The sequence below is a fragment of the Scardinius erythrophthalmus genome (genome assembly GCF_964197995.2).
Source record: "Scardinius erythrophthalmus genome assembly, chromosome: 13".
Classification (NCBI taxonomy): Eukaryota; Metazoa; Chordata; class Actinopteri; order Cypriniformes; family Leuciscidae; genus Scardinius; species Scardinius erythrophthalmus.
In genome coordinates, this window is record NC_138233.1 from 11,627,052 (window position 1) to 11,641,802 (window position 14,751).

General features: G+C 36.0%; 1 protein-coding gene across 1 annotated transcript in view; it reads left to right on the top strand.

The window, feature by feature from the left end:
• fstl5 (follistatin-like 5) overlaps positions 1-14,751 on the top strand; it is a gene marked incomplete at its 5' end in the record, with an annotated part of 239,573 nt that overhangs the window by 200,523 nt on the left and 24,299 nt on the right. The window contains 4 exons of the mRNA XM_081383493.1: positions 357-523; positions 5,787-5,907; positions 9,473-9,634; positions 13,047-13,181. Of these exons, the coding sequence (XP_081239619.1) occupies positions 357-523; positions 5,787-5,907; positions 9,473-9,634; positions 13,047-13,181 (585 nt within the window). The remainder of the gene's footprint in view (positions 1-356; positions 524-5,786; positions 5,908-9,472; positions 9,635-13,046; positions 13,182-14,751) is intronic.

The following is a 14,751-nucleotide window of genomic DNA, read 5'->3' on the forward strand; positions in this document are numbered from 1 at the left end:
TTAGTTGACTTTTAATAACTTTTATTGTTTTATTGTAATGTTATGTGTCACAGGAAGTGACATTCCCACCGGTAATGTGGCATCTGAGAAAACCAGATGATGTTCTCACTAGAAATCACATGTAGTCATAAGTTATACAAGATTCAACTCATTTTCTAAGTCAGTTTAAGGTCATTTAAGTTGAAATTACCTTAACATCCAAGTTGATTGTGCTTAAAAATGTAAGGCAGCAACTTTTTTTTTACAGTGTAGAAATATATTTCAATGGCTGATGTTGACGCCTAGTGAACAAATTTACTGGGAAAAGAAAAAATCAAGCCGATATCAACCACACCTTGTCTCCCTTTGTTTCTCAGAGGTCTATCAGCTTAGCCTTCCCGAAGACCAAAAGCTGAGCGTCACCACGGTAACGGTGGGTCAGAGCGCTGTTCTCACATGTGCCATCACTGGAGACCAGCTGCCGCCAATCATCTGGAGACGCAACAACCATGCCCTCAACATGCTGGAGCTGAAGGACATTAACGTGAGTGACATGCGCCTTTACCCTTATTTTGTCGCTGTCACACTCTGCTTTTACTCGTCAAGCGTGTGTGTGCGCGAGCCATCTGGAAAGTGTTGCAATCATCTACCTTTTTAAAGCTGATGAAAAGTGAGCGGCAGCATTTTCAAGCCAATAAATTGCTTGACACACAAGTGCAAACGTACTTTCAACAGCGACCATGTTTTTAAAATGGTACGACATGGTGTGAGATCATTCGATGTTCAATCTAATCTACTTGGTCTCTCTCAGTGTGCTTTTTGCTCAGTTTAGCTTTTAACATAATGGAGTTTGGAGTGAAACATTCAACAAAGAGATCGAGGCCAGGTGGGATTTCACAAAAGAAACCTTTAAATAACACTAAAAGAGCTCAAATTAAAGTTTCCAAAGTCTCTAAGTTTTCAGATGTTCCACAGTTGTGCCACGCTCCAGCTATAATATATATTTATTACAGCAACCTTAAGCAACCCAAGCTGATGAAATATGGCCCCATGATACCAAATTGAGATATGAGTGATGTTTTAAATGTTCGTACTGTAACGCAACATCACTCAACAACTCAATAGAAAGCACATTAGTGTAAATGAGAATTGAGAGAGAAAAAACTCAAGAGAAACTTAATGGGTTTGGTAGTCTTTTATGATGCTTGATTGAGCCAATATGAAATGGAAGTCATTTAAGAAAAAATAGTTAACAAAATAAATGAACAGATGTACTTATATAAATGAAAGCAGTCTAGAGAATATGTTATGTCTCTTGTGGGATATGCTACAAGCTAGAAACTCAGTTTGTAACATAAATGAGTACAAATTCATTAAACGCAGTGTTATATATTTATGAATAAATATATGTGCACTCTGCCAGAGAAAAGGTTTTTTTTTTTGGGGGGGGGGGTGTATTCCCAACACACTACAGTTTATCCTACAATATATTATATAATGTAGAAGAAAGCTTTTCATGATTATACGTATGTTACACTGTATTTTTACTTCTATTACTGTGTATATATTTGACCAGCCAAAAGTCCGTCTCACTTGGGGTATTTATTCAATTAAGTCAACACTAGCCTCTGTGTCATCCTCGATACATTAAACGTTTATGAGGCCTTTAAATGAGGAAGGAGTCCGTGGCTGCCAAGATCCATCTCAAGAACCTTCGCCCTGCAGTCCCTTCCACAATATCAGCCAGACGGGACACACTGTACACACTCACACAAGATGGTAGCATCTACATGAATAATCTACAGACTCAGAGGAAAGCTTGTTTAAATGTCAGCAGCTCTACAGACAATCCTTTAGGACAGCAAAGCTGGCTGACCTAAACCAGAAGACTCTAGTAGGCAGAAAAACATTCACATACCGTTGGGGTATCCTGCATTCCCAGAGAAATTAATGTTATCATGTCTGTCATAACCGTCCCACGTGAAGCCTTATTTTTTATATTGTAATGCATTTCTTTTTTTCTTGTGTCTACTTTTTAGTCTTCTATCAGATCGAAGCTCATTTATCCAACTATAGTTATATTGTTAAGTTCAGTGAATTGTATTTTTTATATATATATATATAAATGTTTGATTTGAATCATTATGCATTTCTTTTTTTCTTGTGTCTACTTTTTGGTCTGCCTTCAGAGAACTTCATCTTTTTTAGAGTTGTTTTGTGTGTGTGTGTGTGTGTGTGTGTGTGTGTGTGTGTGTGTGTGTGTGTGTGTGTGTGTGTGTGTGTGTGTGTGTGTGTGTGTGTGTGTGTGTGTGTGTGTGTGTGTGTGTGTGTGTGTGTGTGTGTGTGTGTGTGTGTGTGTGTGTGTGATTTGTTTTTGTTTTGTTTTGGTCTTCTGTCAGATAGAACCCCATTATCCAAATATAGTTGGGGTTATATTGTTACGTTAAGTTCAGTGAATTTTATTTTTATAAATATTTTATTTTATGCATTTCTTTCTTTCTTTCTTGTGTCTACTTTTTAGTCTGCCATCAGATAGAACCTCATTAATGCAAGTATAGTTAGAGGTAATATCGTTAAGATCAGTGAATCTCGTCTTCATGTAAGAAAGTATCTAGTGCACGTTAATGTGATAAAATGAGGGCGCTTGCTGAGCGTTGCATCATGGGACGCTACTAAGTCCACCGCATGGCCATTATAAAACGGCTCCCTGAATGCATAAAACAAAAGAAGAGGATTTAAAGACTAAAGTAGATACTGTGGGGAAAACTTTACTAAGGATTAGCAAGAAGAACCGTTTGAGCTAGCATATGGTCTCACACTGTTCAATATTGTAATGGCCTATATAGGTGAACGATAAAATTTTAAAAAGACTGCCTAAAGTAGATGTCTAATTATTAAAAAGTGACAGCTGTTTCCTATGCAACAGAAATCTGATAACCAGCAACCATCTATCTTTGCATGTTGACTTTCTCTTTTGCACCTAAAATGATTCTTGAAACTGAAATGTTGTTTCAACTGATTTCTTTCTGCAGATCCCCTCTCAGGTAGGTTCATGTTTTGGGGTTTGCATGCTTGTAAGCTGCTAGAGTCTGAAAACCCTAAAGCTAATCAGTTCTAACACCACAATTAACCCTTGGTGACTCACAAATCTGAAGACTGGGTTGCGGTGCCTGCACTATTGAGCTAGTTCAGAGTCAAGGGAAATGAAGGAGCCGATGGTTTGCACTCTTCAATGCCTCTTCAAGACATCCTATTTCTCTGTTCATTTACCATGAGCTTTATGATGCCATTTCCTTGACTTATATTTTGCAGTGGTTTTCTGTATGTCATATCCCTTATATAGTATACTGTACATCAGTGTTGGGGAAATGCTTTAAGCTGTAGCTTTGGAATCTTCAAGCCACCAGTCAAACTTTAGAAAAATTAGTTGCACTACAAGTTACTAACAAAATTTGTATTTATGCATTTTTGGATTAAACTGATAGATGTAAACCTAATGCCAGTTATAGTATACATATAGAATCAATCAGGGAATCAAATAAATCATCTGAATGAATTCCCATAAATGAATCACACTTCCCAACAGAATTTCAGAGAGAGAATAGAGTGTGGGTTTGAGAGCGTGGTTGATTATTGCCTCAGTTTGTTAGGTTTTTAAAGCTGCATGCACAAAATAGTGTCACATAAAACCAGCAGTGTACCATCATGCTACACTGGCACTCATTGGTAAAAGTAGCTCATTAAGTAGAAAACTGAGCTAAGTTAACAGCGTCAGTGCTGTTAGTTAAATTCTCCACAATACTGGTGTACACATTCATTGTGGTTTTGTGTGCATACATGCATACATACAAGCATAATTCTGGCTTTATCTGGATTCTGCAGCATAATCAAATCAAAATTTACATATTTAATCAGAAGCATCTGAATCGTCCTTGAAGGAATACTTTCATGTTCCTGAGCATCAGGATGTCAGGAAAGGCCGGTTGACCTTGTAAAAACAGTGGCGTTTGAATTTATTAGCTTCATGGGGTTTTGTTTGGACATTGATGCCGTTTCTCTTCAGCCTTTGTTGTCTCTGATGCTGCTTGTTGGTGTACGCACCGATTCTTCTTTTTTTCTATTCTTATCATTAGACTTTCAAATGACTTGGTACGATCTGATTTCATTTCATATTCAGAGGCTCCTCTGTTTTGCCTCTTTATAAAGCACTTTTATACTGTACTGCGGTTTTCACTCATTAAGAGCACGTTGTGGCGAAAAGGGCTTGTTTATTTGTTGATTTGCTCAATCAAGGTCGTGGCCTGTAGTGAGCAGTTTTGCATCCTTATTAGTGCATATTAACACACAGCCAAACTGCCGTTCTTCATTGATTGTTCTATTACAGGTATGTCCAGAGGCCAGTTACGGCCCGCAGCTTGTCTATTAAAATATATTATATTTGAACTGAAATCATGAGATTGTGGCAGAAATGTGGGATATTCATATAAAAATTTATTATATTATTAAGGTAGATATATAGGCTATGAAAGGAGGAATGATATAGGCCAAATTACATGAATTTTTGTTATAAGCTAGTAGTTTTTGAGCATTTGTATTTATACTAAATTTGTTTATAGAATAAGTATAATGTACCATATATTGCCATTCCATATACCATATAGTTACTTTTTTGGTGCCACTGGTCTCAAATATTAGTCTGAGCTCTATAAATAATGAATTAGATGTATCCGGCCCCCTTTTCTGTTAGAACTGTGTGGCTTTGTAGAAACAGTAGATTAAATGTCTGTTAATGCTATTATCTGACTTGATAATGTAGTCTTTGAATTATCTTCATTTCAATTGAATCTGTTTATCATGTAATTCTTTCAGCAGTTGGCAGTCCTAATTATTTGCACATTTTTAGATGCATGTACTATACCTTCTGCATAAATACTCATACATAAATCAATAAATATTTCTCTCTTTCTCTCATTTTTAAAGAGATAGTTCACCCAAAAATAAAAACTCTATAATTTACTAGCATGAAATTTAAAGCCTGTATGTACTTTCTTTAATCTTGTAGAATACAAAAGATACTTTTGTATATATATATATATATATATATATAGATACATTTGTGTATATATATATATATATATATATATATATATATATATATATATATATATATATATATATATATATATATATATATATATATATATATATATATATATCCATACAATGAATATCGATGGGGTCAGATGTTATTTTGAAAAAATCATATTTTGTGTTCTGCAAAAGAAAAAAAAAGTCATACACAAAATTTGAAGAAAGGGAGGTTGAGTAAATGATGACAAAATTCAGATTTTTTTGGATGAACTGTTCCTTTAAATTTGTTGTTTTTCTCAGAAGCAGTGTGTTGAGAATAAATGGTGTGTGTAGCGCTTTAATGACGGCCTGCAGCAGAGCTGATGCAAATGTCCGCTGCAATCTGCTCCTATTGATTACCTTGTTTTTTAACTGTGCCCGTTCTCCTTTTCTTTCTCTCTCTCTCTCTCTCTCTCTCTCTCAGTCCCTCTGTATTTTCTTTTCACTATGTCACAGAACAGTTTCACTGCAAGCTGCTCTCTTTTCTCTCTGCAATCCAGTATCTGGATGCTTGATTGCATTCCCACTTTTTTATCTGCAGATGTATGCATTCAAACTAACGTTGGTTATAGTAGTTCACTCTAGCATTTCCAGCTCTGGGCTGTTGTTTGCACTTGTGTGTCATAATCTCTCACTCTTTAAGGTCATGTTGATGTAATTTTGTGTATTTTTAACAGGATTTCGGAGATGATGGATCACTGTACATTACCAAGGTGACCACTACACATATGGGCAACTACACCTGCCATGCAGACGGCTACGAGCAGCTATTCCAAACACACATCCTGCAGGTTAATGGTATGTAATATACAAGCATATTCACTCGTGCAATGAGCAGTCAGAATCAAGTATTCGAGAGAGCATGAATTTAATCCAAAATGTAATATGCACTGTACTGGACAGTAGCTTGTGCAATGTATATGTTCATAGCAAACACTGATAGTGAGTACTTGACAACAAGCATTATCATCTCACATGTTATACTGTAGGTGGCACGTTATATACCAAATGTTACATGCTTTAATAATCACTAAATAAGTGAAAAGTAATAGCTGAAATATGTTAATCCACAAGTATGTAAAATTAATAGCTGAAATATGTTGATGAAGCTCACACCAAGGACGATAACTATGGTTATAATAAAAATATAGTTAAAAAAAATGTCTAAATATAAAAGAAAAGCAGAGTCCACACCACACCTTTAAAGGCACAGAGAAACGGTATAGTTGGAATCACTTTCAGAACAATTTTTTTCAGATGATGAACAATAAAAACAATGACAGCCAATCAAAACGTTATCATCCACTTTTGTTGAAGCTAATATAGTTGTTGTTATAGTTATCTTTACTATTTCTTTTGTTTTATATCTGTATTTTCAATTAAAAAAATTTTTTAGCAATGAATAGTATATAAAATGAAATGCATTTAAAAAAATACCTATACACGTATTCTGTATTTATAAAACAAGACTTATAAAATGAATAATAATAATAATGCATAATAATGTTTTATTTTATAATTCTTCAGCTATTACATTTTACTTAATTATTACAGCATTAATTATTATAATTATTATATTTTTTATTAATTAGAGTTTGTAATGCAGATTTATGCATAAAGAATCATATAATAAATGATTAAATAATATTGTTGTTAACAGAGTACTCAGTTTATGGTCCATAACACAGAGAGATTAAAAAGAAGGGGAGAATTAAAAAGCTTTTTTATGATGGTAAAAAAAGTGTCTCTTGCATCTTTCTTGTTCTCTGCGGCTGAAATTGATGCAGTGAAGTCTTTCACCAATCCTTGATCTCCTGCTACCTTTTTCCTTGTTGTTTTTCATTGACACATGAAACACATGGCAATCAAATGGCCCTAAATGATAACATCACAATGCAATTGAATGAAAAACAATTGAATTTGCCTCTGGACCCGTTGCCTAGCAATTAATCGTGGTCAGAGCTGGGAGAAAATGAGAAATTAATTAAGGGATGTGACACATGTTCCCTTTTTGTATTTTGAGCCACAAGGGCACTATTGCTCCCCTTTACCTAATTATGCTTCCTGATGACCAAGAGCAATGGAATATTGCTTGGTCTTTTATTTTTTTATTTCATTTTTTACATTCCACAGTCAGTTTGCTAATGCTTTTACTATTACTGCATCTGTGTAGATTAATTTAAGCTAAAGCATTTACATTTCTCTCAAACAATTTTTAATTAATTTCCTGCACGGCACACGTAAATGACGGCTAACCTTTTGGCTTCAAATTGTTGTCCTTTATAGCGCCTTTTTCATTTAGAATAATGAAAATATAAGGTTGTTGCTTTATTTTTAAGGCAGGGTTTCGCTTGATGGTTAACCAAGGTTAAAAAATCAGGCAAAAAAAAGACAAACATTAATTACCATCTCTGTATGTATACATTGTGTGAGTGGGTGTCATTTTTCGTTATTTGTTTAAGAGCAGTGTTAGCTGTGAAAATGAAAGGGGTCAGACAGGTTCACAGAGACCCGCTGAGTCTCTGAGATGGTGAAATGGAGAGGAAACTCTAATCGAGGACACTGAAAGCTCATCAGAACAGACACACATACAAAAGCACTAGAAAAACACACAATTCTCTGTGCCGCATGTAATGGACACGTCCGCACACCAAGAGACAAGACAAACATAAACTAATAAATCTGACTCTCAATTTCACGGAGAAACAAATACACACAGAGAATTTATCCGGTCCAGTGATGGCGGACTTACACACCACCGAGCCAAAACACTTGCTTATTCTCACAGAAAATCAACACTGAGGAAAACAAAGAAAAGGAGTGAGATTGGAGGAGATGAGGGGCCATGAGAATTTTGTGATAGAGCTGTCAGCTTTGATGTGTTTCACACAGGGGACAATCTCAAGTCGATCCCCAGGTAATAAAATACACACAAAGACAGATAAAGGTACACACACACACACACAGAGAAAGAAAAGTCATTTCGTGGGGATTTTATATCATTTCTAGGTTAAGCTTAGTAAAGAATAAGAACGAGAGAGTGCTGGTTATGTTCTAGTTCATTTAACCACAATTCTGTCACTTGGTTTTTCTAATGTAATTATCTAGCTATAATAATTATAATTTAAAAAAGGATGAATAAAGGGATAATTCACCCAAAAATTTATACTGTCATGTTTTTTTGTTTGTTTGTTTTTTTGCAAACTTTTATGCGGTAGTTTTTTCCCCCAATATGAGGGTTTTGAAGATTATCCTTGGTATTTTTCTCCATATAATTAAAGTATTAAATATACCAGCATATTCACACTGACTTAATGACCAATTAGAATCAAGTATTTAAGAGCATTTAACTGACATTCAAGATTGAATGTTGAATTTAAGGAAGCATCTGCTTTATCCTGTTGTTTTTTTTTTCAAAATTAGTGCTTTTGAAGATTGTCCTTGCAATTTATATTTACATTATATGTTTTCCATATATTTAAAAGTGAAAGGAAACCAGATCTGTCAAGCTGTAAAAATTATGTTGACCAACATCCATATACATTTTTAAGTACATTACAGAGTTTTGATGGAATATATTTGAAGAATTATGACTTCAGGAAATAATAACGTTTCGGTTTGTTCCTCACACAAATCTATTTTAATGGCTTCATAACACTTTTCAGAATACAAAGCAGCACTTTTCTTGTAATATTAATATTGAAATAGGGTAAAATGTTGATTTTTAAACTTCTTTCTCAAACTCAGTATTACACTTCAGATATGATTATGTTTCATACATTTCCTTCATGCTTCATGGCTTTGTTTTCACACATTTTACTGTTTATGAAAATCTGCTCATTAGCAATGAGCTGATCTTGGAACACCACAAGGACCTGAGCTCGCGATTTTTACACTAAATGATTTCTGCTTTTCAATCGTGAGTTGAACGCCACAGTCCCAGGGAGCTTAATGCTCTGATTCCACTCTCTGTGCCTTGAAGCTAAGCATTTCATTAAATCAACCCCCTTGCGTGCTACAAAATTGGTCACCCTGCCAGCACTGTCCAAACATTTCCTCTCATTTCTCCCGTTTCCTCACTTATAGAGTTCTAAATAAAGTAAATAAGCAAAAATATATGTACTTTCTTGAAGAATGAAAAAACCTCTTATTTCACCATTCTTACCAGTTAGGGTTGTGTTTGCCAAAAGCATCGAATACATAGGCAGATTATAAAACCATTGCCATCAATGGTCTCTAGGATCAACTTGGCTCACAATTGCTTTGGGGAAACACAGCCCAGGATGTTGACTGTTTGTTCATTCATTATCTTTGCTTACACTTAGTCCTTTCCTGTGTTTTTTTTTTTCTTTTTTCTTCATAGTGCCCCCTGTTATCCGAGTGTACCCAGAGAGCCAGGCACGCGAGCCGGGGGTCACAGCCAGTCTGCGGTGCTACGCTGAGGGCATCCCCGACCCACAACTCTCATGGCTGAAGAACGGCATGGACATCACCACGAAACTCTCCAAACAACTCACACTTCAGGGTACAAACAAATAACCATTGGACATTTCTGATTCTTGTTATGATTTATGATTGTAATGCTGCAAATGGCACAGGAATGTCCATCTTAAAGAATTAAACCATTTTCATTCTGGTTCCTTCCATTTAAAGAATATTTTAGTGCCATTAAGGAATAATGTTTGTGGGAAAATGCAATTCCACTGCCAAATGATGAGATAAAAATCTCAAAAGAGTCATTAGCCACTTTTTCACCATCGAGCCAAACCATTCTCATTGCTTAAAGGGTTAGTTCACCCAAAAATGAAAATTCTGTCAGTAATTACTCACCCTCATGTTGTTCCAACCATGTAAGTCTTTCGTTCATCTTCGGAACACAAATTAACCTGTTAAGCTTCACCAGTGCGTCGGCGCACTGAAGCGTTTTTTATTTATTTAATTCAAAATTACTATCAGATTTAATGTTATGACTTGACAAACTATACATCATTAAAAAGATATAAGACTCAAGTTTCAGTATTTGACCACTATTGTATTCTGAGAAACTCATAGTGACAGTTATGTCTTAATTTGTGTCAGGAGTTATGAAATGAAAAAATGAGTCGATACCTTTAATATGAATTATGCGCGTCAGCCGCTCCCATTCATAAAAAACTATGTGCTGTCGTCATGACAGCGATACACAAAACAACGTCCCTCAGGGCTTTAGCTCAAAAATGTGCAGATTTGGAGAAATATTGATAGATTCTTTTAGATTCACATCATATTTCTATAGACAGGAATAATATTTATTGAATTTATACCCAAATGCGTCAATGTAATCTTTATGAGCGTTTGGTATTCTAATTCACAGTGTTTTCAATTCATACCAATAGCCTGAGTGCGCTATATGCACAGTAATATAGTCCATATATGGCACATGAAGAAGAGCCATGATCATGTGACATTCCAGGAAGCCTCGAACACACACACAGCTAACAGAGATCGGCTGTAATCATGCAGATAAAAGATGTTTTGAAGACAATAAACATGATTGCAATGATATCTGATTTGCCTGTGTTCTTCAAGCCATGCCAGGTATTTTTATAATAATAGATTATATTATTAATGTAATGCTAATCTATATAGACTTCATCATTGTGCATAATACTATCAAATAATATATTTTCTGTCTGTTTTTTTTATCTGAAGCTAAATTAGATCATAGAAGATTATTTAAAACATTCGGCTTGAGTTATAAAGTACGTTTTGAGCATAAATATGGTTTTAATCTCATATATTGTCATGTATTGATGGTGTGCTAAGCTAACATGCTAGCTAGCCCTAACTGTTAGTCACATGACATGGTCTTGAAAAACATTTAACTAAATACAGAGTTTTGGGCTTATTATCTTCAGATTTTAAACATAAAATGTTTAGACATGTGGCTTTAGCTGTAGTGCATTTCTAGATTGCTCCAGTGCCAATTTCAATTTTATTTTCATGAGGATGTTTCATAAAAAATAATTTCTAATAACTTTACAAAACTTTGAAGCTATTTATAACATTTTTTGTCATTACGACAATAATTAATTCTACATTTACAATAAACTGCCAGGTGTCAGCTTTCAAACGAGATCATACTTGTGCTTTTAGTACAAAGGGTTCATGAACTGTATCTGTTTTAGTTTGGGTATGTCATTTCTGGGGATTTTTCAAAAGTGGCGTTGCAGCTTAACAGGTTAAGATATTTTTGATGAAATCTGACAGAATTTTGACTCCTACATAGGCTTCCAGTGTGACCGAAACTCACCGGCCCAGAATAGTTATTAAAACATCGTTAAAATAGTCCAAGTAACTACAGTGGCACTACATTAAGTTTATCATGCGACGAGAATACTTTTTGTGCGCAAAAACAAACAAAAATAACGACTTTATTCCACTTTTCATTTCCTTCTCTCTGGGCCTCGTAGTGTTTTTGCGCTGCGCGTCTGTGTTGCACGTCATCACGCAACACACACATGACCGGCGTCGGCCAATAGTGAGCCTACGTGGTGACGTGTAACACAGACGCGCTACGCATTGTGCGCAAAAAGACTACGCGAACCAACTAGAGGCCCAGAGAGAAGGAAATGAAAAGTGGAATAAAGTCGTTATTTTTATTTGTTTTTGCGCACAGAAAGTATTCTCGTCGCTTGATATACTTAAGATTGAGCCACTGGAGTCACTTGGACTATATTAACGATCTCTTTAATAACTTTTCTGGGCCAGCAAGTTTCGGTCACATAGAAGCCTATGGAGGAGTGAAACATGGCTCAGATTTCATCAAAAATATCTTAATTTGTGTTCCGAAGATGAACGAAGGTCTTACGCGGTTGGAACAACATGAGGGTGAGTAATTACTGACAGAATTTTAATTTTTGGGTGAACTAACCCTTTAACCAATCCATTTTGTGCCGACCTGGCCAAGCCTGAACAGATATGGTCCATGTTCCACTGTGGGGCTGATAACAAACCTCTTTGGAATGTAATACAAATGTGTCAGTCGTTGCCTTTGTAAGGCAAGACTTTACAGACGGTATGAGATGTAAATAGCGACCGCGTTGTGGAAGATGATTGGGTATTTCTTTTAATTGTACTATTAACTTGTGTTTACTACGCTCAAATTGTGCACTTTGCTGTAGAGAAACTGTTAGCCAGGCAACAGACAAGCGACCAATCCTGAGTGGCGAGGTCACTACTTGCATTCTACCAGGCCAAAATATAACTGGAACTGTTCCTTACCATTCTTAGCAGTGTTCGGCATGACAGTTAAAGGGGCGGCTATCCATTCCATAATCAGACTGATCTGTTTGACTTTATGGGTTCAGTAACAGTTAATGTGGTGTTGAATAAGTAGTGAAGGAAACTCTGGCAGACTGTTTTAGTATAGTATTCTGCATAAACGGAAGAATGCATGTGTGAGAACCGTTAACAGAAAAAAGATTTTATCAATGCAACCAGTTCTGGAATTCAGGGAATTCCCAACCCTAATGTCAGTAGTGTCCTCTGTTCTCAACAAAAGCCTTTGCACTAGCTGATTTCACACTGAAAAAAAAGTGCCTGTATCTTTACACAAGCACACATTGATCTTGTCGTTCTGAAGGAGCTTTATATAGCCGTGATGCCTGCTGGTTCCACTGTAGCAGTGATTGACGTGTTTGTCATAATCTAGATCTTTACTCAATCCCACAAATTCCCCCTGTGGGGCCTCTCATCAACAAACCTTCCTCAAGTCAGCTAAAGCTAACATGACAACTTGAGAACACTATAAATGTTTCAGCCGTTATCAAACACATTTTCATGATCCCATTAGAGGAACTTGCATAAATGGAGCCGTTTCTTTCACAAGTGATTTAGAGAGGTGATGGAGGAAAAGTTCACTTCAGTCCTTCCTTCGTTCTTTCTTTCCTTTCCAGCTAACGGGAGCGAGGTGCACATCAGTAACGTTCACTTCGAGGACACCGGCGCCTATACCTGCATCGCCCGCAACGAGGCGGGTGTGGACGAGGACATCTCCTCTCTATTCGTGGAGGACTCTGCTCGGAAAACGTGTATGTATAAGTCATGATGTGCTGTCCATCCCTCCCTATGATGGAACTTCACTTCCTGTTTCTTTGCATTATTCATCAGACTGAACATTAATAGTTTATAAACTTCAGATAACTTCAGATAATAATAGTACCAGAAGGAGATAAAATAATGTAAGAAGAGTCCCAGCAGCCTGATTTTTCAATATTTGTCAGTAGGTTTATGGTGCTATGCATTGAAATGAAAAATAAGATTTGTTATATAAGATTATCTGAAGGAATTTCGAATTGAACTTTGAATACAGATTTAGCAAGCCATTAACTCATAATTAGAATTATTCTTTTGTTCAGTAAATTATTTTTATTATTTTAATCTAAAAGTTATAACAATTTGAAATTAATTAAATGAATTATTATTTTATTCTTCATTTAATCCATTTTACCTTTGTAGGATAGGAAATTGCTTGTTTTTGTCTTTTGAAATGAGTGCTGCTTGTTTTGTTGATGCAAGTTTTTGTTGTATACTCTGCTAAGTCAAAATGCACTTGGGATTGTACTTGGGAGTGTTACTTTGGGAACACTGAAAACAAAATTTTATTGAATGTTTCAATATCATTTTTAGATTTTCCTCTTGCTGTCACCATTGATTAAGGGTGCTCTAAGCGATGTTGGGTGACGTCACATCTTGTTGACATTCAAAGTATTGTCAAACAAAACGGAGGCTAGCTCGACCCTCCCTCCTCCTCATCCCATCCCCTCCCCCTCCCTTCCGTGTTTCCTGAAACAGGCTTTTCCGATGTAAATTCGGGACTTCGCGCGTTCCTTCTCCTTTCCCCTCTTCTTTGTTATTTGTTCATTGGAATATCAAAATTCAAAAGAATATAATTCTAACGTTAGTCGTTGTCGTTGTCTCGGACATCTCTCCTCTAGCTAACTTCCCTCTTCATGCTTCTTTCTCCTCCACTCCCCACACCCCCCTTCATGTGCACGCACACTAACCCCCCCAACCCCCACCCCAAATCATGTTGGTTATTGGCTGGAACACTGTTTGTTATGTTTCGTGGTCCAGGCTGGCCCAGTTTGTTTTTGTTGCCGTTTGTGGAGCCTGGGCTGTCTACAGAGACCGCGCTTTTTTACAGTGTGTTCAGGGGACAGGCAGCTAGCGGATAGTGAGGAGATGTTTGCTGTATGTGACAAAAAATGTTTCAGCCTAAAAAACGCGTGACATCGCTTAGAGCACCTTTAAACAACCACAACTAGTTGAACAAAAGAACTCTAATAGTTAACCAGTTGATGAAACCCTTAGTACACTACCATTAAAAAATAAAAGATTGGTAAGATTTTGTTTTGTTTTGTTTTTGATAAAGAATTAAGGCTGCATTTATTTTTACAAAAATGCAGTAAAAACAGTATCTGTAAAATATTAAAAGAACTTTTCTATTTGAATATAATTTATAATGTAATTTATTTCTATGATGGCAAAACTGAATTTTCAGCATCATTACTCCAGTCTTCAGTGTCACATGATCCTTCAGAAATCATTCTAATATGCTGATTTGGTGCCCAAGAAAAATTTCTCATTATTATCAATGTT